The 20,119-nt window shown below is 41.8% G+C and overlaps 1 protein-coding gene across 1 annotated transcript in view; it reads right to left on the bottom strand.

Annotated features, from left to right (window-relative positions):
• Window positions 1-190: 190 nt before the first annotated feature.
• Window positions 191-20,119, bottom strand: part of tecpr2 (tectonin beta-propeller repeat containing 2) — a 31,417-nt gene continuing 11,488 nt past the window's right edge. Inside the window, exons 14-20 of the mRNA XM_029729770.1 lie at window positions 17,388-17,628; window positions 16,131-16,220; window positions 15,695-15,928; window positions 4,401-4,549; window positions 3,128-3,269; window positions 2,747-2,896; window positions 191-2,234 (exon numbers count right to left, since the gene is read on the bottom strand). Coding sequence (XP_029585630.1) covers window positions 2,083-2,234; window positions 2,747-2,896; window positions 3,128-3,269; window positions 4,401-4,549; window positions 15,695-15,928; window positions 16,131-16,220; window positions 17,388-17,628 — 1,158 coding nt within the window. The 3' untranslated portion in view covers window positions 191-2,082. The remainder of the gene's footprint in view (window positions 2,235-2,746; window positions 2,897-3,127; window positions 3,270-4,400; window positions 4,550-15,694; window positions 15,929-16,130; window positions 16,221-17,387; window positions 17,629-20,119) is intronic.

Genomic DNA, 20,119 nt, shown 5'->3' on the forward strand with positions numbered 1-20,119 from the left:
GAGCTCTTTACACACATTCATGGTTTTGTTTTCTCTGACAAATGCTTGGCTCGTGGTCCGAAGGAGAACATTCTCAACTCCAGTCCTAGGGCGCCCACATTTTTGTTCCAGCTCAGCAAAAATGTGCAGTCCTATAGAGTTGAGAAACGCTGCTTTATGGTGGTCATACAGTATCATCACATAGAGTCACTAACTGTAAACATCTTTATTAAGGAAGTCATACTGAGAGGCATGGATTCATACAGTGGACTTACAGAACTGTGCATCCCATGAAAGACACACAGAGGGGCTACAGTACTTCAACTTGTCCAGTATATTCCAAAACATTGGTCATTTGATGACCCATCAGATTTTCTTTACATTTCAAATGGCACCCTATTCCCCTACAAAGTGCACTACTTCTGACCAGGGTGCAGGCTCTGGTCAAAAAGTATTTACTACTTTTTATTAAGGATCCCCCACTGTTGAAACAAAGTAGTGCACTACAAAGGGAATAATAGGTTGCCATTTGGGATGCACCCTTTGTCAAAGTGAATTGAACTGGCAAGCCCCTAATGATTAAGTAGCACTGATGTAGAGTACAGTATTCAGAAGCAGCATTATGATACCATGTAGTGTGCCTAATGTCAATGTGTAACCCTGGTTTCTATATGTTAATATAATAGCTAGATAATTCAGCATTGTACTACAGTACTAGTTAAGCCACACTAATAGCTTTTCACAAACACAACCAACTTATTCACAAAGCTATGAGATGTACTAGTCAGTGATTGAGTTATATTTCCAAAGCTGTTTAGCTGTTGTTAATATGTTTGATTAAAGTATCTGTCAACCATTAAATGCATGATTCCCATATTTATACAGTAGCTGTATTAAGACTGGATAAATTAATTGGTTAGTTTCCCTTTCTGGTAGTTATACAAAATACACGTTAGAAATTTCCCAGCTCAAAATCCTGCAAAGTAATATCCCTTCCTTAGTGGGCACACAGCATTCCACAGTAAAAAAGGAAGCATCAATCAATCTGTGCACAGTAAGCACCTACAGAGATGAACTTATGGTACCCTTGCAAGGTGACTAACGTAATCAATTTCTCCATTCAAGTACTTACATTCACATGTTACACCTGTGTTATTATATACAGTAAAAATAACAATAAATAATGGATCTCCTTCCTACTACCATCGTAGTTCCCTTTAAAACAATATACAAACATAATTTCACAGACCATGGCCCTATCTAACTCCTGTGGCATTGAGTTGGGTGACAATGGTTAAACTGGACTAAAGGTCTAACAGTTTGAAGTCTAATCGAAAGTACCCTATTGGAAGGCTCTTGAGTGTGCTGTGGTAAATACAGTATTCAACGGAATTGATCAATGTGTAAAAAACAACACCAGAGCTACAGTAAGTTCCTTTGGGAGAGGGTGTTTCCTAAGAAAACAAAAATAAACTGTCTCAGGGCAGCAAGTCTAGACTAGTGCTGTGTACTTGAGTGGGGTTACCTTCTCACTTACAACTAAAGTGCAAACTAACTAAAATGAAAAAATATAACAAAATCGCCTTCCTACAATGTCATCAGATAAAAATAAATAATAAAATAACTAATATATCAATAAATGAGTTCACTGAAATTCAATAGGGATTGGTTGGGTTAGGTTAAACGTAAACACTGGTTGGACACTTAATAATGCTTGAACACAGCATAAGGAGGGCTGGGCGACACACCCCATTCCCTTGGTAACACAAAATCATCCCGTCCCGTCTGTCTCCAGAGCCATTGTGCACTCAGTTCTGATTCATAACTATATAGCAGTTGCCATAAAATCTTAGATATTATGTACATAGGAGGTTAACATAAAAAATACACAGTAAGTAAAGTACAGACTAATAAATGAAATGCAGCCCATTTCAGTAGTGAAAGAGAATAATAATAGTGGTTGTTTCGGTTGGGAAGAGACATGGCAAATGGCACCCTATTCCCTACATAGCGCACTACTTTTGACCAGAGCCCTATGCGCCCTGTAGTTCCTAGTCAAAAGTAGTGCACTATATAGAGAATAGAATGCTAATTCTGTCTTCTTTAGATGACCTCCCACTCTTCCTCCAGGTCCTCTCCGCTCAGGGAGCCTGTGTTGACGTGGCACTTGACAACGGTGTGCACCATGGTCTTGGTGAGCCGGTGACTCAGACCTCCAGACAAACTCACAGCCCACAGTTCGTCCATGGGTGTCACTGTGGGACAATCAGCAGGTTGGAGGGATCAGATTGAGCAAAGCAAGGCGCAGAATCGCTAATCTTGATCACTTATTGAGGACTTATTTGGGACGCAAGGTGATTTGTAGATCAGTGATTCTGGCTGTGGAGTCGATCTCAAACATGCACAAAGGAACAGCAAGCCAAACATTAACAATGCCTGAGAATGTATTAACTCTAAGCTACAGTAAGCCCCTGACCTGTGTATAAAACATGCTTGAATTGTGGGCCAAGATATGTGGGAATGAGCAGAAGCCAACACTTTGGTGTTGCTATCGTACTAGAACACAGTTGTGTTCTTACTGTATCATGTTCTTCTTATTTTCTATTTGTATATCTTGTTCTACCTTGTTATTGATTACTGTATTGTTGGGGTTAGAGTTAGCAAGAAAGGCATTTCACTGTACTTGTGCATTTGACATTAAAACTTGAAACGTGTTGTTCCACAACTGGAACACTCTCTCTCTCTTAGTCTCCATCTCATCACTCACCTGTCAGCCAGTTGAGCAGGCCTGGTATCTTCTTCCAGTAGTCCCCTGCTGGGTTCTTGTCAGTGATACCGTAGCGCCTCGCCACCTCCCCGTTGGGGCAGCGCACCCAAACTGTCTTCACACTCAGCACCAGCTGACTGGCCTGAAGGCCTGGGAACACATTGGATATAGAACACTGAAGTTGATTGTCTCGTCTTTGGACGAAGGTTTTATGAATGGGTGTCTGATCTTCCGCTTATGGAGACGTGGTTGTCTAACTTAAACAAAGAGACAATGACGCACTGGGTAAAAATCGAAAATGGATGACAGGTGTAGGGATAGGGAACAAAAGGTGTTATATCATTGGGTGTCTGACTGACGGTCAATCATCAGGTCATTTACCTGGAATGTGTTCCCAGTCTGTGCCGACAGGCATCTCGTCTGTGATTCCTGTGCGGACATGTACGTTCCCTCTGTTGTCCATGGCCCACAGCATGCGGTCGTTGGGACTGGTGTGGATCCTTATCAAGTGCACTCCTACTGGCTGATGGAGCAGGAAACCATGACGATGTGAACAACACAGCACAACTGGAAATATAATGTGCTGAACAAGGGCCCCAGGACCAGCGGAGGCAAAATAGCCCCATAACTGAGATCCACCACCATATTTTACAGTAGGTATGTTTTTTTCCCCCTCATACATTCTCATTTTGACACCAAACCCACCACTGGTGTGCGTGGCCAAAGAGCTTTATTTTATGTCATCCAACAAATGTGAACGTCTGGAGTTTGCTAAACGGCATTGGCACTTGGATTCGAACCAGTGCTATGGTCAGATGACATGTTAATAGAGCTGTTTGGTCACACACACCAGTGGTGTGTTTGGTGTCGAAATGAGAATACATAAGCAGAAAAGAGCCCCATGCCTACTGTAATATATGGGGGTGGATCTTTGATGTTATGGGGCTATTTTGCTTCCACTGGTCCTGGGGCCCTAGTTAAGGTCAACAGCATCATGAGCTTTACCCAGTACAAGGACATTTTAGCCAAAAACCTGGTTGCCTCTGCGAGGAGGCTGAAACTTGGCTGCAAGTGGATCTTCCAGCAAGACAATAACCCCAAGCACAAATTAAAATCCACAAAGAAATGGTTAAATGGCCACAAAACCAACATTTTGTAATGTCCATCTCAGTCTCCGGAAATGAAACCCATTGAAAACCTGTGGTTTGAATTGAAGAGGGCAGTCCATAAGTGCAGACGAAGGATATTAAGGATCTGGAAAGATTCTGTATGGAGGAATGGTCTAAGATCCCTCCCAAAGTGTTCTCCAACTTATAAAACCTTTTAGAAAAGGCTCAATTCCGTTATCCTCGCAAGGTGAGGTATTGAAAACAGGGGTGTCCAATAATTATAACCCCTACCGTTGAGAAAAAAAAGTATTACTTGTCAAAAAAATATATCTTTCTCTTAGCAATTGTATTAGTATAAAATAATATAATTTCCCAATTTTTTGGAGCATATAATATAGCTCCGTATTTTAATTCCTTATTTTATAGTCATTTTTGCTCATCTTCATCAAGGGTGTCAATAATTTCGGACTCCACCGTATAAGCAACTATCACTGTATCAATCAAATGGTATTCATAATCTAAGCAGATGCACTGTGTGGATTTACCTGCTCTGGTGGTTCAATGCAGATCCAGGCAGGAAGCATCATGCTGGGGTTGAGGGGTTGCGTGCCCACGCGGAAATAGACCATCCCATAGCCATCACACGCCCACACATTCTGACTGCCACATGATATGCTGATCAGCCTTACCTGACCTGCAAGACAAAGCAAACCAAACCAATGTCAGTTCTTCAGCTTCTGTGAAGTCTTTCTTCATGACACTGAAGAAACGATTGTGCAGGAACATTGGTTCAGACATATAGGCCTAATAATAGCAGAGATTGTTTACATAATATTGTAACAGACTTTGATAATAGGCAAATTTTAACTGGGAGTATATGTATGTACGACTTTCTCTTACCATTGTTTAGTAAGAAAAACTGAAACCACAGACATGGATATTGCTTTGTGCGGCACAATATAACACAGCACACTAGAGGCCCATGTGACAAAACACTATTATGTCACAGTAATCTCACACATTATATAATCTGACTATTGGGTTGGCTGACCTCTAAACAAACAATGACCTCCAAATAAAGCAATCCCATTCGCCCGCAATATTCTTGACTTTGTGTTAATGACTTTGTATTATTTGTATATCTGTCACCTGTTTCTTGTGCTGTTGTGTTTATTATCTAATCCAAATGACACAATTGCAAGTTCGCTCAGGGAAAAATTAAGTCAATCTATTCTAATAAAGACTGCATACATATACGTCCACTTCAAATGTTCAGTGAGTGACGTATGCATGGTCTCGTACGTGCGTAAAAAAACTGACACTGTAGAAGCTTGGTATGTTATACCTTTCCCAAACTAAACCATAGGGCATGTGATATCAGGACAGAGAATACGGATGGACAACGACCACCGGGAGAGGATAAGTTGAAATGCCTGGATGTCCTCACAGACACATCAGGGCAAGGTGTTGATAAAGTGAACTGGTTTGTCCTGCTAACCTTGATGCTCCTCTATCCAATGATTGCATTGATGTGATGACAGTCCCTTTAATCGAAGCCAGATAAGGAAAAGCACATTGCCCAGAACAGGAGATGGCACGTTTAAATAAAAGGTTAAATGAAAATAAAATAAAATAAAAATGTTGATGATGCAAAAGGTTCTCTGAGCTTCTGTTTAACAAATTAATGAAGGCCAAGGGGTTGTAAGCCAATAAGGCAAAAAAGACAAGTTATTATTTAATGTGAAACATTACAACACTTACAGTGTTTTCAAAGGCTTCATCACTTAAAAACAAATACTTATTTCAGTCTTTAGAAGAGGTTTCCGACTGAATGACGTGAATACTTTTATGAAATATGAGGACCGACACACCAAAACATAACGTATTACTTAGTATTTTCTTGTCAAAGGGTTAAAGATGCAGTCTGGGATCTTAAGTACTTACAATTTCGTAACAGATTGTACAAATGTATGTTTTTTTGTTGCAGGGTGTAACATATTATATGAAATGGATGGCGTGGTACACAATTGTGCAACATTTTCAAGGAACTGTTTTTTTGCTCGTGAGCACTACTTTTAAAACTACTGGCTGAAATTATACAAAAGCTTGGGAGCGTCCCTTTAATGGTCAACCCTTCCAGAATCACTGCTCTCTTTATTCATCACATTATCACTATTAGATTAAGCTATTGACATTCTGTAACAAACTTTGTGTGGGGAGAGACAGGGTCAGGGAAACCTCCCTACTGTTGATAAGGTGGCTGTCATTGTAGCCTGGCGGGTAGGAGCACTGGGCCAGTCACTGAAAGGTTGCTGGATTGAATTCCCAAGCTGACAAGGTAAAAATCTGGAACATAGCTACTTGAGGAATTCCACCTATCCCTAAAAAATGAAAACCCGGACCTCTATATGAATAACCTATAATCTATAGGGATCGCTAAAGGGATTGGTTGCAATTCAAGATTACTCCTGGAGTTTCTGGGCAAGATACATTCTAAGAAAAGATTAGCCTAGTCCTAAATGTTGCCTGAGACTTGGATGTGGAGCCCATTGACGCCATAGGGGTCTACAGCCATGTCTAGCCTAAACAAGTATTTGTATTTATTTTTCTGAATAGCGTATATGGTACTACAGACAACATGCATTGGTGTTCAGAGACATTGGATATACTGTATTTGAAGCTTCAAAGCTCATGTTTTAACCCTTTGACATCACCCTTTCACCTCTGACCTCACTGGGGAATCCTCTGGTGGTAAACGTGACTAGCAACTATCACGTGACGTCATGCCCCCTTCAAAGTAGCCACCCTTTGCCTTAATGACAGCTTTCCACACTCTTGGCATTCTCTCAACCAGCTTCATGAGGAATACTTTTCCAACAGTCTTGAAGGACTTCCCACATATGCTGAGCACTTGTTGGCTGCTTTTCCTTCATTCTGCGGTCCAACTCATCCCAAACCATCTCAATTGAGTTGAGGCCGGGTGATTGTCGAGGCCAGGTCATCTGATGCAGCACTCCATCACTCTCCTTCTTGGTCAAAAAGCCCTTACACAGCCTGGATGTGTGTTGGATCATTGTCCTGTTGAAAAACAAATAATAGTCCCACTAAGTGCAAACAGAATGCTGTGGTAGCCATGCTGGTTAATTGTGCCTTGAATTATAAATAAATCACAGACAGTGTCACCAGCAAAGCACCCCACACACCATCACACCTCCTCCTTCATGGTGGTAATCACACATGCAGAGATCATCCATTCACCTACTCTGCATCTCACAAAGACACGGCGGTTGGAACAAAAAAACTCACATTTGGACTCATCAGACCAAAAGGTCAGATTTCCACCAGTCTAATGTACATTGCTCGTGTTTCAAGCAAGTCTCTTCTTCTTATTGGTGTCCTTTGGTAGTAGTTTCTTTGCAGCAATTTGACCATGAAGGCCTGATTCACGCAGTCTCCTCTGAACAGTTGATGTTGATATGTGTCTGCATTTATTCGAGCTGCAATTTCTGAGGCTGGTAACTCTAATGAACTTATCCTCTGCAGCAGAGGTAACTCTGGGTCTTCCTTTCTTGTGGTGGTCCTCATGAGAGCCAGTTTCTTCATAATGCTTGATGGTTTTTGCGACTGCACTTGAAGAAACGTTAAAAGTTATTGACATTTTCTGGATTGTCTGACCTTCATGTTTTAAAGTAATGATGGACTGTCGTTTCTCTTTGCTTATTTGAGCTTTTCTTGCCATAATATGGACTTGGTCTTTTACCAAATAGGGCTATCTTCTGTATACCACCCCTACCTTGTCACAACACAACTGATTGGCTCAAACGCATTAAGAAGGAAAGAAATTCCACAAATTAACTTTCAACAAGGCACACCTGTTAATTGAAATGCATTCCAGGTGACTAGCTCATGAATATGGTTGAGAGAATGCCAAGAGTGTGCAAAGCTGTCATCAAGGCAAACGGTGGCTACTTTGAAGAATCTCAAATCTAAAATATATTTTGATTTAATTAACACTTTTTTTGGTTACTACATCATTCCATATGTGTTATTTCATAGTTTTGATGTCTTCACTATTATTTTACGATGTAGAATATAGTAAAAATAAAGAAAAACCCTTGAACTTTGATAATAGGCTAATACAGTACCAGTCAAAAGTTTGGACACGGGTGATCTATGAGCCAAACAATTTTCCTGGCAAGGTCACCAGGCCAGGAAAAATACACTAAAAGCCCTATTTAGGCCTACTCTAGGACCAAAGATGGTCACAGGGCAAGCAGTAAGACACGAGCACACATTACTAGTGTACTATGCCTTCAAGCAGCAACTGATTCTCACATGAAAGTGGAGAAAATATGTGTTCATACAGACAATTGACATTGATGTGATTATGTAAGCCAAACACTTATCATCAAAACAGAAGGCCTACCTTACTTTTAAAACTCACCTCACTGTGATGATCAATTTGAAGAAAGAACTTCAACTGCAGGTTGAAACAGTGTAGTTAGTCTTTGTTTCAAAGACTAACACGACATTTACGTGACATCGCTTTCTAAGGTGATGATTAATTCAAAACTCCCATAAGCATATTAAAGCTTATGCATATGCATAAGCTTATGAGCCCAGGCCCGGAACAAAAAACCCGAATTAAAATTATGATTGTGCTGTAATACAATACATAGCCTACGGCATATAACGCATGGTAGAAAAACATTAAATAAAACTGATATGTCTTCGGTACATAATTGGTCTAGCCTATACTCCAAAATTAAACAAATGTGAGTAACGGCCTTTGAGTGTAGACAGTATTATAATGCATACAGAATGGACTGGTTACCTTATGCTACGCTCCAAAATGTCTATCCATGAGCCTGGGAGAGAACGTATAGCCCTAGCTGATGCTGTTGATTCATTGATTGTGCAGGGTGGCTTACAGTTAGCTTACAATCAGTGCATTTGTATTTGAATAGCCTAGTAATTGGGATTGTTTTATATTTTCACAATTAATTGGGTTATACATTACATTTAGCTATACAGAATATCTCACCACCATGCGTTTCCATCTCCTCTCTCTCCTTTATTCCTTTTTCGAGACGGGCTGTCAACAGTTTAGTGAAATATGATTTGTTTTGCGAAAACATGTCACTATCGATGTTCCGGAACAGATTTCACTTGGTTTCCCAAATTAAGCACTAGGTAGCTGGGACAGCCCAAGGCATACAGAGTTTGGGCAGAATATTACCTACAGGGCAGCAAGAGCGTGCTCATCAAGCAGTGGTTGATGCTTGGAGTGAAATAAGTGTTCTTATATTTCTCAGCAGCTCATATTAAGCACATGCTCCGATATAAACCCGAAGTAGCCTACAAAACTGACACGTGGAAAAGCGCGAGGCCTCCATTCGCTATTTGAGTGCATACAGATGACATGTCTTTTTTCCCCCTGTTCCTGCCTATTTTCATATTAGTCAAGACAAGATTAAATTGAATGTAGTGTGATGGGTGAAAATATGATCACTTGATGAGAGAACAGCTGTGCAGCCTGAGGCAAGGAACAGAGCACAAGCCTTTTTTGCTACTTTCTCAAATCATCAATAGCCTATAGTCGCACCCTGCAGCCCATATACCGTATGTCTTGATTTCTAAGACATTCTAAGGTTTGTATCATTCACAACTAAAGTTCCCAAATAACTCCAAATCTAGTGTATCTGACCTGTTTCAAAATGTTCACTTTTACACTCAACATAGCTGAGTAAAATAGAAAGGATATGAAGAGGCTAAGTCCAATTATATTATTTTTACTATAAGATCATATAAAATAATACCACAGGACTATATGGTATTATTTTGTCAGCTAAATAAACAAGCCTACAGCCTATGGCATGGCGCATAGCCAGATAACATCGGCCTACAGTAGGCCAATTCATATTCTGTTCTTCTGAAATACATTTTCTTCATATAATAATGTTTCTTTAGACCCGACTAAAAATAAATAATGGGTTTATTGTGATGGTGTACATTAAATTGATTTATTATACTTTTTTAAATGTCGATGTTCCAAAGTGGCGCATCAGCGACTTGTATGTGTGGAGGCCTGGAGATGCGAAACATATTGATGTTAATTAACTTTCAATTACTATGAGCCTGGAAGTCTTTTGCATGACAACAACTGGCTGACAACATTTCATGACCACCACAGCCCTAAGCGTACTAGTAGTTTTATCAGGGACAAGATGCCAATTGAGAAACAAATGATAAAACATTGTTAAATGTTTCTTTGTCAAACATGGAGAACCCACACAAGGCAGACCAATGCTTTGTGATTTATTTCCCCAGTCTTGATTATTTCCCTTCCAAAAATATCATTTTATTATATAGTAAATCAATCTTTTATAACAAATAACCTAAATGTTCGACACCAAATGAGCGTCTTACATGAAATAAGTTTCACTTACAAATGTCTTTTCATTATGCGATAACTAACAAAACTTACTTCATGAACTATAATGAACTGTGAAAGGTGTCAAACACTCTGTCCCTGTCCTGATTCATGTGCAGTGTTCTAGCACGGAGACTTAGTGTCAATGACCACATGATCTAACAGAACACGGCTAAAAATGTGTGTACTCTCAGCTCCCTCCCCTCTCATGTTACATTGTGATGCACACACAGCCCAATACGGCCTGGCTACAGCTGTCTGCTGTCGTCACATGGCTGTCTATTTGCATCCAGCCACTTTCCAGCAGCAGAACATATACAACCTGAACCTCTTCAATAAACAAACACTGAAGCTTCTATCAAGACCCTGGTGCAGCTATCGAAGGGTTGAAATCTATTTGCTGTTAGATAACTTACTTTCCATGAATTGTAAATGACACCAACCTCTTGGAATGGAGGGTAGGGACTCATTGCCAAATGACGGTAATACATAGGTCTATTATCTCTTTAGAATCATGTGTTTTCTGCAGACATGTCAGCTTACTGCTTGAGACGTGGTACATCCCAAAAAAGTCTAAAAGGCAATGTAAACATTTCACCTCAAAAAATACAAGGATTTCTTTAGTAAACTTAGCAGACACTCCTTCAGCATGGAGTATTGAAAGGTCTTGACTTGTAGTAGGAGGAACTGCTCTGATAATTACCCTGCCTGGCATGAACTTTGACACCTTGCTCAAGGAGGACCTTATTACAAAAAAGTCTTATGTAAGTACCACCTGCCTGTACATAAGTAAAAAACTCCCTAGTAAAACTGGGGAAGCGAGTGATGTCTGAGACTACCAGCAGCCCCTGCATGCTGAATCTGTGTCAGCAGCCAACTCAAGACAATGCCTCTAGATCCAGATCTTCTGTTTCAGGACTGCTAGTTTATTGCTCTCCCTGTATTCCTGAGGGGCGTAACTAGGACTAGAGAGACAACCTCATATAGAGACATGAACTAGGTCAGAGTCAGACTGCAGTTTGGAGGTGCGGGTACCATTGCCGACCACTGGGACACGAAACGTAAGCTGTTGGGGACACTACGATGGGCGTGTGAAAGTATGCAGCTATACGGAACTGACACCAAAAGACAGGCTGACATTTGACAGACTAGACATACAGCATGTGCTAGATATGTATGTCACACTGGGAATAAAATGTTCAGCTCTGATCAGTTATGAAATGGCCATTTAATTTTTAAGAACACTTATTGCCTATATATAAAATGTTCCTTTAATATCTGCAAACAAAATGGCTTAGTTACTACTGTATAATGAAATGTGGAAAACATTTACACTGAACAAAAATATATATGCATAATGCAACAATTTCATACAGTTACAGTTCATATAAGGAAATCAGTCAGTTGAAATAACTTAATTAGGCCCTAATCTATGGATTTCACATGAATGGAATACAGATTTGCATCTGTTCGTCACAGATATCTTTATTATTTTTTTTAACTGTCGGAAAAACAAGTCAGTATCTGGTGTGACCACTATTTGCATCATGCAGCGCGACACATCTCCTTTGCATAGAGTTGATCAGGCTGTTGATTGTGGCCTCTGGAATGTTGTCCCACTCCTTTTCAATGGCTGTGTGAAGTTGCTGGATATTGGTGGGAAGTGGAAAATGCTGTCATAAACATTGATCCAGAGCATCCCAAACATGCCCAATGGGTGTGTCTGGTGTATATACAGGCCATGCAAGAGCTGGGACATTTTTTGGCTTCCAGGAATTGTGTACAGATCCTTTGCAACAAGGGACGGTACATTATCATGCTGAAACATGAGGTGATGGCGGCGGATGAATGGCACGACAATGGCCTCTTGATCTCTGTGCATTAACATTGCCATCGATAAAATGCAATTGTGTTTGTTGTCTGTAGCTTATGTCTGCCCATACCATAACCCCACCATGGGGCACTCTGTTCACAAAGCTGACATCAGCAAACCGCTAGCCCACAAGACACCATACATCAGTACAGTTGAAACCGTGATTCATCCGTGAACACCAAACTTTTTCAGCATGCTAGTGGCCATTGAAGGTGAACATTAACCCACTGATGTCGGTTACGATGCCGAACTGCAAGCAGGTCAAGACCCTAGTGAGGACGATGAGCATGCAGATGAGCTTTTCTGTGACGGTTTCTGACAGTTTGTACAGAAATTCTTTGGTTGTGCAAACCCACAGTTTCATCACCTGTATGGGTGGCTGGTCTCAGATGATCCCGCAGGTGAAGAAGCCGGATGTGGAGGTCCTGGCTGGCGTGGTTACACGTGATCTGCGATTATGAGGCCGGTTGGACGTACTGCCAAAATTCTCTAAAACTACGTTTCAGGTGGCTTATAGTAGACTAATTAAATCAAATCAAATTGTATTTGTCACATGCGCGGAATACAACATGTGTAAATCTTACAGTGAAATGCTTACTTACAAGCCCTTAACAAACAATGCAGATAAGAAAATATCCCTCCAAAAAGTGAGAGATAAGAATAACAAATGATTAAAGAGCAGCAGTAAATAACAATAGCGGGGCTATATACAGGGGGTACTGGTACAGACTCAATGTGCATGGGGGACAATGCAAATAGTCTGGGTAGCCATTTGATTAGATGTTCAGGAGTCTTATGGCTTGGGGGTAGAAGCTATTTAGGAGCCTCTTGGACCTAGACTTAGCGCTCCGGTACCGCTTGCAATGCAGTAGCAGAGAGAACAATCTATGACTAGGGTGGCTGGAGTCTTTGACAATTTTTAGGGCCTTCCTCTGACACCGCCTGGTATAGAGGTCCTGGATGGCAGGAAGCTTGGCCCCGGAGATGTACTGGGCCATACACACTACCCTCTGTAGTGCCTTGCGGTCGGAGGCCGAGCAGTTGCCATACCAGGCAGTGATGCAACCCGTCAGGATACTCTCGAAGGTGCAGCTGTAAAACCTTTTTTGAGGATCTGCCATGCCAAATCTGTTCAATCTCCTGAGGGGGATTAGGTTTTGTCGTGCCCTCTTCACGACTGTCTTGGTGTGCTTGGACCATGTTAGTTTGTTGGTGATGTGGACGCCAAGGAACTTGAAGCTCTCAAACTGCTCCACTATAGCCCCATCAATGAGAATGGGGGTGTGCCCGGTCCTCCTTTTCCTGTAGTCAACAATCCTCTCCTTAGTCTTGATCATGTTGAGGGAGAGGTTGTTGTCCTTGCACCACACGGTCAGGTCTCTGACCTCCCTATAGGCTGTCTCATTGTTGTTGGTGATCAGGCCTACCATTGTTCTGTCATCAGCAAACTTAATGATGGTGTTGGTGTCGTGCCTGAGCGTGCAGTCATAAGTGAACAGGGAGTACAGGAGGGGAATGAGCACGCACCCCTGAGGGGCCCCCGTGTTGAAGATCAGAGTGGCGGATGTTTTGTTACCTACGTTACCACCTGGGGGCGGCCCTTCAGGAAGTCCATGATCCAGTTGCAGAGGGAGGTGTTTAGTCCCAGGGTTCTTACGTTAGTGATGAGCTTTGAGGGCACTATAGTGTTGAACGCTGAGCTGTAGTCAATGAATAGCATTCTCACATAGGTGTTCCTTTTGTCCAGGTGTGAAAGGGCAGTGTGGAGCGCAATACAGATTGCATCATCTGTGGATCTGTTAGTGCGGTACGCAAATTGGAGTGGTTCTAGGGTTTCTGGGATAATGGTGTGGATGTGAGCCATGACCAGCCTTTCAAAGCACTTCATGGCTACAGACGCAGAGTGCTACAGGTCGGTAGTCATTTAGGCAGGTTACCTTAGTGTTCTTGGGCACAGGTACTATAATGGTCTGCTTGAAACATGTTGGTATTACAGACTCAGACAGGGAGAGGTTGAAAATGTCAGTGAAGATACTTGCCAGTTGGTCAGCGCATGCTCGGAGTACACGTCCTGGTAATCCATCTGGCTCTGCAGCCTTGTGAATATTGACCTGTTTAAAGGTCTTACTCACATCGGCTGCGGAGAGTGTGATCACACAGTCGTCCGGAACAGCTGATGCTCTCATGCATGTTTTAGTGTTACTTGCCTCGAAGCGAGCATAGAAGTTATTTAGCTCATCTGGAAGGCTCGTGTCACTGGGCAGCTCTTGGCTGTGCTTCGCTTTGTAGTCTGTAATAGTTTGCAGGACCTGCCACATCCGATGAGCGTCGGAGCAGATGTAGTACGATTCAATCTTAGTCCTGTATTGACGCTTTGCCTGTGTGATGGTTTGTCGGAGGGCATAGCGGGATTTCTTATAAGCTTCCGGGTTAGAGTCCCACTCCTTGAAAGTGGCAGCTCTAGCCTATAGCTCAGTGAAAATATTGCCTATAATTTCTGGCTTTTGGTTGGGGTATGTATGTACAGTCACTGTGGGGACGATGTCCTCGATGCACTTATTGATAAAGCCAGTGACTGATGTGGTGTACTCCTCAATGCCGTCAGAAGAATCCCTGAACATAGCCCAGTCTGTGCTAGCAAAACAGTCTTGTTTAGCATCTGCTTCATCTGACCACTTTTTTTATAGACCCGAGTCACTGGTGCTTCCTGCTTTAATTTTTGCTTGAAAGCAGGAATCTGGAGGATAGAATTATGGTCATATTTGCCAAATGGAGGGCGAGGGAAAGCTTTGTACGCGTCTTGGTGTGTGGAGTAAAGGTGGTCTAGAATTTTTTCCCCTCTGGTTGCACATTTAACATGCTGATAGAAATTAGTTCAAACTGATTTAAGTTTTTGCTCCATTAAAGTCCCCGGTCACTAGGAGCGCCGCCTCTGGATGAACATTCAAATCTCTGGAAAGAGCTCTGGTGGACAGTCCTGCAGACAGCATACCAATTGCATGCTCCCTCAAAACTTGAGACATCTGTAGCATTGTGTTGTGTGACAAAATTGCACATTTTAGAGTGGCCTTTTATTGTCCACAGCACAAGGTGCGCCTGTGTAATGATCATGCCATTTAATTAGCTTCTTGATATGCCACACCTGTCAGGTGGATGGATTATCTTGGCAAAGGAGAAATGCTCACGAACAGGGATGTAAACAAATTTGTGCACAACATTTGAGAGAAATACGCTTTTTGTGCATATGGAAAATTTCAGGGATCTTTTATTTAAGCTCATGAAACATGGGACCAACACTTTACATGTTGCGTTTATATTTTTGTTCAGTATCGTTTTCATACAAAACAGAGAGGAAATACCACAAAACTACTGCAATCAATCTCCCCGTGAGGCCACTAAATCACCAATTTAGCAAACAAAATCACAAAGTTATTTTTGCATTTAGCATCTAGCCAAAACTTAGCTACCCTAGCTTGTGATCTGTCTGATGAGGCAACCAATGTTATTTCTATGTGTGAACAGTATGGTCTTACCGAGCTGGCTGAGGTCCAGCAGATTCCAGTGCATGCCAGTGGGGCAGCTGGTGGAGAGGGTGCGGATGTGGACACGGCCGTGGTGGTCCAGTCCCCACAGGGCATCGCGGCAGGCAGTGAGCTGCACCATCTCTATGTCCTGGGGCAGTTGGACCGTGGTGGGGTGCATCTGACCATCCTGGTCCCAAACACAGAACAGGTCTTTCCTGCTCTGGCCCAGCCACAGGAAGCTCCCTGCAGAGACAGAGAGATACAAACACAGTCACATGTTGGTGATGTAAAACACAGAGCGACACAGATAACATGTAATGTAAATGTAATGTCAAAGGAGTGGGCTTCTTTATTTCTGTACATTTATTTGAGATGGGTTGTTGCCATAAGGTGGAGAGTGGTAGTAATAATGTTATGTGTTTACAAAGAGTGGTCACCAATCTACCTTCTTTACTGAGTAAAGCCGAGGAGTAGACGAAGGCCCACTTCGTGGCAGAGACGGTTCCTCTGGGTACAACACCCTGCCAGAACGTGCCTGTGGGGTCACAAAACATCACTGTCACACTAAACACCCTGCAGTATTATCACAAAAGTCACTGTCCATCACACTGCTTTAACACACTTTGACCTTTGAGAAGGTGTCAGTAAAGAAATGCAAATAGTTTTTGCCTTAAAGCCCGTTCAGATAGAACAGCCGACATAAGGAGAGAAAAGACGACATTTGTGTTGTATAACAGCTGACCAAAGACGGGGCATTCAGACCAAAAATATAGGATGCACGGTTGAGACCGTTTCCACGGTAAAGGTGCCTCTTTACAAGGATGTGATGAAACTTTGAGAAAAAGTTGACGCTTGTTGTAGCAAATGAATTTGTTCTTAACTGACTTGCCTCGTTAAATAAAGGTTAAATAGAACATGTATTTAAAAAACAGTGTTGAAGAAAATGGTGCTGTAGAATGGTGCTGTAGGAACGGTGCTGTAGAAAACGAGTACTATGAAATACATGCACCAGAAACCGGGCACACTTTGCAACTTGTCAGAGAAATATCAGCAAGCTAGGGTATCTAACTGCAGCAAAATAGCTAGCTAACCTGCTTGGCTAAACACAGAACATCAGCCCACTGTACATATATTTATATGTACATATTCTTATTCATTCCCTTACACTTGTGTGTATAAGGTAGTTGTTGTGAAATTGTTAGATTACTTGTTAGATATTACTGCACGGTCGGAACTAGAAACACAAGCATTTCGCTACACTCGCATTAACATCTGCTAACCATGTGTATGTGACCAATAACATTTGATTGAGTTCTTATTTAAACGGACCCGTCTCGTTTCAAGTCTTTTGCTAAGATTTGACATGTTGAATATTGAAAACTCCAGCAGCCAACATGAGACATTCTAAAACTACACCACTCAGATAAAAAAAAAAGAAGTTGTTCTAGAACTGCTTAAAACCATCTAGTCTCATCTTGACTGGCTGTTGTATCTGAACTGGGCTGAAGGCTTAGCTGATGAAGTTCTGTGTTTCTATGGGAAGTGGTTATGTCATCAAGGGCACTACATAAATGGCATTCCAATGCAGAAAACAACAATTAAAAAATGGCTCCTGACTGAACATCTGTGTTAACTCACCAAGCTTAAGCCAAGGCATTAGCTTGGTGAGCTAACAAAAAAGTATTGAGGTCTAATAACATACCGCTGAGGCTGCCCTTGGCGACATGGAAGTCGTTCCTGCCAGATGCAATCCAGACGCCAGTGGTGTTGGAAGAGACCAGGCTGGGCTGGCACTGGGACTGCTGGGAGAGGAAGGCCACGCGGAGGCACTCTGCCACCCGCTCCACCGGGGCCTTGGTGGCCGTGGCCACGTTTTGAGTGGCCTGGATCAGAGTCTGGAACAGACTGCCCTGGTCAAACACCACATAGTCTGTGATGCTCACCTGAGGGAGGGAACAAAAGGCCAGAAATATATAAGCATTAGAAGGGTGAAGTCTGTAATGCAAACCCTTTGACTTAAAAAATAGACATTCTTAAAAAACGATCGAAGTGAAAAATAGAGGACTGATGGAAATTATGGGTGTGAGTAGGGCTGTTGCGGTGACAGTATTACCGCCACACCGGCGGTCACGAGTCATGAAGGCAGTCAAATTCCACATGACCATTTAGTCGCGTAATTAGGCTTCTCCAAGCTCTGATGAGGCTGCTGGTCATTAGTAGCCTACCAAAGTTGCTAACTGCCTGGTACTCAGCACTTTATTGTCCCTGTAATCACTCTGACATCAATGCAAATGCATTTGATAATCTAAACAAACACACTTCATAAGAGCCCTTGAGCTCATTTCAATAGGTTATGCAACTGTGCAAGAAAACAGAATGATGGCCTCTACTAAAAATAGCAGGATCAGCTTTCTATAGGCTAGGCCTCCAATATTTATTTCTCAACTTTCCTAATATAAAGCACATTGCTTATATTTACAACAGGTGTATAGCCTACCTGGGTGGCATGAAAATAAACCACGGGGAAAAGCATCCTCCATTCTCTATTTAAGTACATACATTTTTTCCCGCTGCCCTTGTTTCGAGACAGGTACATGATAATGGTCCATTCTAAATCAAAACAAATGTCACACATACAGTTGAAGTCGGATGTTTATATACACCTTAGCCAAATACATTTCAACTCAGTTTTTCACAATTCCTGACATTTAATCCTAGTAAACATTCCCTGTCTTAGGTCAGTTAGGATCACCAGTGTATTTTCAGAATGTGAAATGTCAGAATAATAGTAGAGAGAATTAATTATTTCAGCTTTTATTTCTTTCCCACATTCCCAGTTTACTTACAGTCAATTAGTATTTGGTAGCTTTGCCTTTAAATTGTTTAACTTGGGATAAACGTTTCGGGTAGCCTTCCACAACCTTCCCACAATAAGTTGGGTGAATTTTGGCCCATTCCTCCTGACAGAGCTGGTGTAACTAGTCAGGTTTATAGGCCTCCTTGCTGGCACACGCTTTTCAGTTCTGCCCACAAATTTTCTATAAGATTGAGTTCAGGGCTTTGTGATGGCCACTCCAATACCTTGACTTCGTTGTCCTTAAGCCATTTTGCCACAACTTTGGAAGTAGGCTTGGGGTCATTGTCCATTTGGAAGACCCATTTGCAACCAAGCTTTAACTTCCTGACTGATGTCTTGAGATGTTGCTTCAATATATCCACATAATTTTCTTTCCCCATGATGTCATCTATTTTGTGAAGTGCACTAGTCCCTCCTGCAGCAAAGCACCCCCACAAGATGATGCTGCCACCCCCGTGCTTCACGGTTGGGATGATGTACCTCGGCTTGGAAGCCTCCCCCTTTTTCCTCCAAACATAACAATGGTCATTATGGCCAAACGGTTCTATTTTTGTTTCATCAGACCAGAGGACATTTCTCCAAAAAGTATGATCTTTGTCCCCATGTGTAGTTGCAAACCATAGTCTGGCTTTTTTATGGCAGTTTTGGAGCAGTGGCTTCTTCCTTGCTGAGTGGCCTTTCAAGTTGTCGATATAGGACTCATTTTACTGTGGATATAGATACTTTTGTACCCGTTTCCTCCAGCATCTTCACAAGGTCCTTTGCGTTTGTTCTGGGATTGATTTACACTTTTCACACCAAAGTACGTTAATCTCTAGGAGACAGAACGCGTCTCCTTCCTGAGCAGTATGATGGCTGTGTGGTCCCATGGTGTTTATACTTGCATACTATTGTTTGTACAGATGAATGTGGTACCTTCAGGCGTTTGGAAATTGCTCCCAAGGATGAACCAGACTTGTGGAGGTCTACAATTTTTTTTCTGAGGTCTTGGCTGATTTCTTTTGATTTTCCCACGATGTCAAGCAAAGAGGCACTGAGTTTGAAGATAGGCCTTGAAATACATCTACAGGTACACCTCCAATTGACTCGAATCATGTCAATTAGCCTATCAGAAGCTTCTCAAGCCATTACATAATTTTCTGGAATTTTCCAAGCTGTTTAAAGGCACAGTCAACTTAGTGTATGCAAACTTCTGACCCACTGGAATAGTGATACAGTGAATTATACGTGAAATAATCTGTCTGTAAACAATTGTTGGAAAAATTACTTGTGTCATGCACAAAGTAGATGTCCTAACCGACTTGCCAAAATTATAGTTTGTTGACAAGAAATGTGTGGAGTGGTTGAAAAACGAGTTTTAATGACTCCAACCTAAGTGTATGTAAACTTCCGACTTCAACTGTATATTATTTAGTATATGTAAAGACAAGATTAAATCAATAATAGTCTGATGGATGACAATATTAGCCTACCACTTGTGAATTATATATTATCACTTGTGAATAATGCCCAGCATAGAAACAATGCTTTTTTTGCGACTTGTTTGAATCATAGTAGCACACCTCATGTAGCCTAGC

This window comes from Salmo trutta, chromosome 33, assembly GCF_901001165.1.
Source record: "Salmo trutta chromosome 33, fSalTru1.1, whole genome shotgun sequence".
Taxonomy (NCBI): Eukaryota; Metazoa; Chordata; class Actinopteri; order Salmoniformes; family Salmonidae; genus Salmo; species Salmo trutta.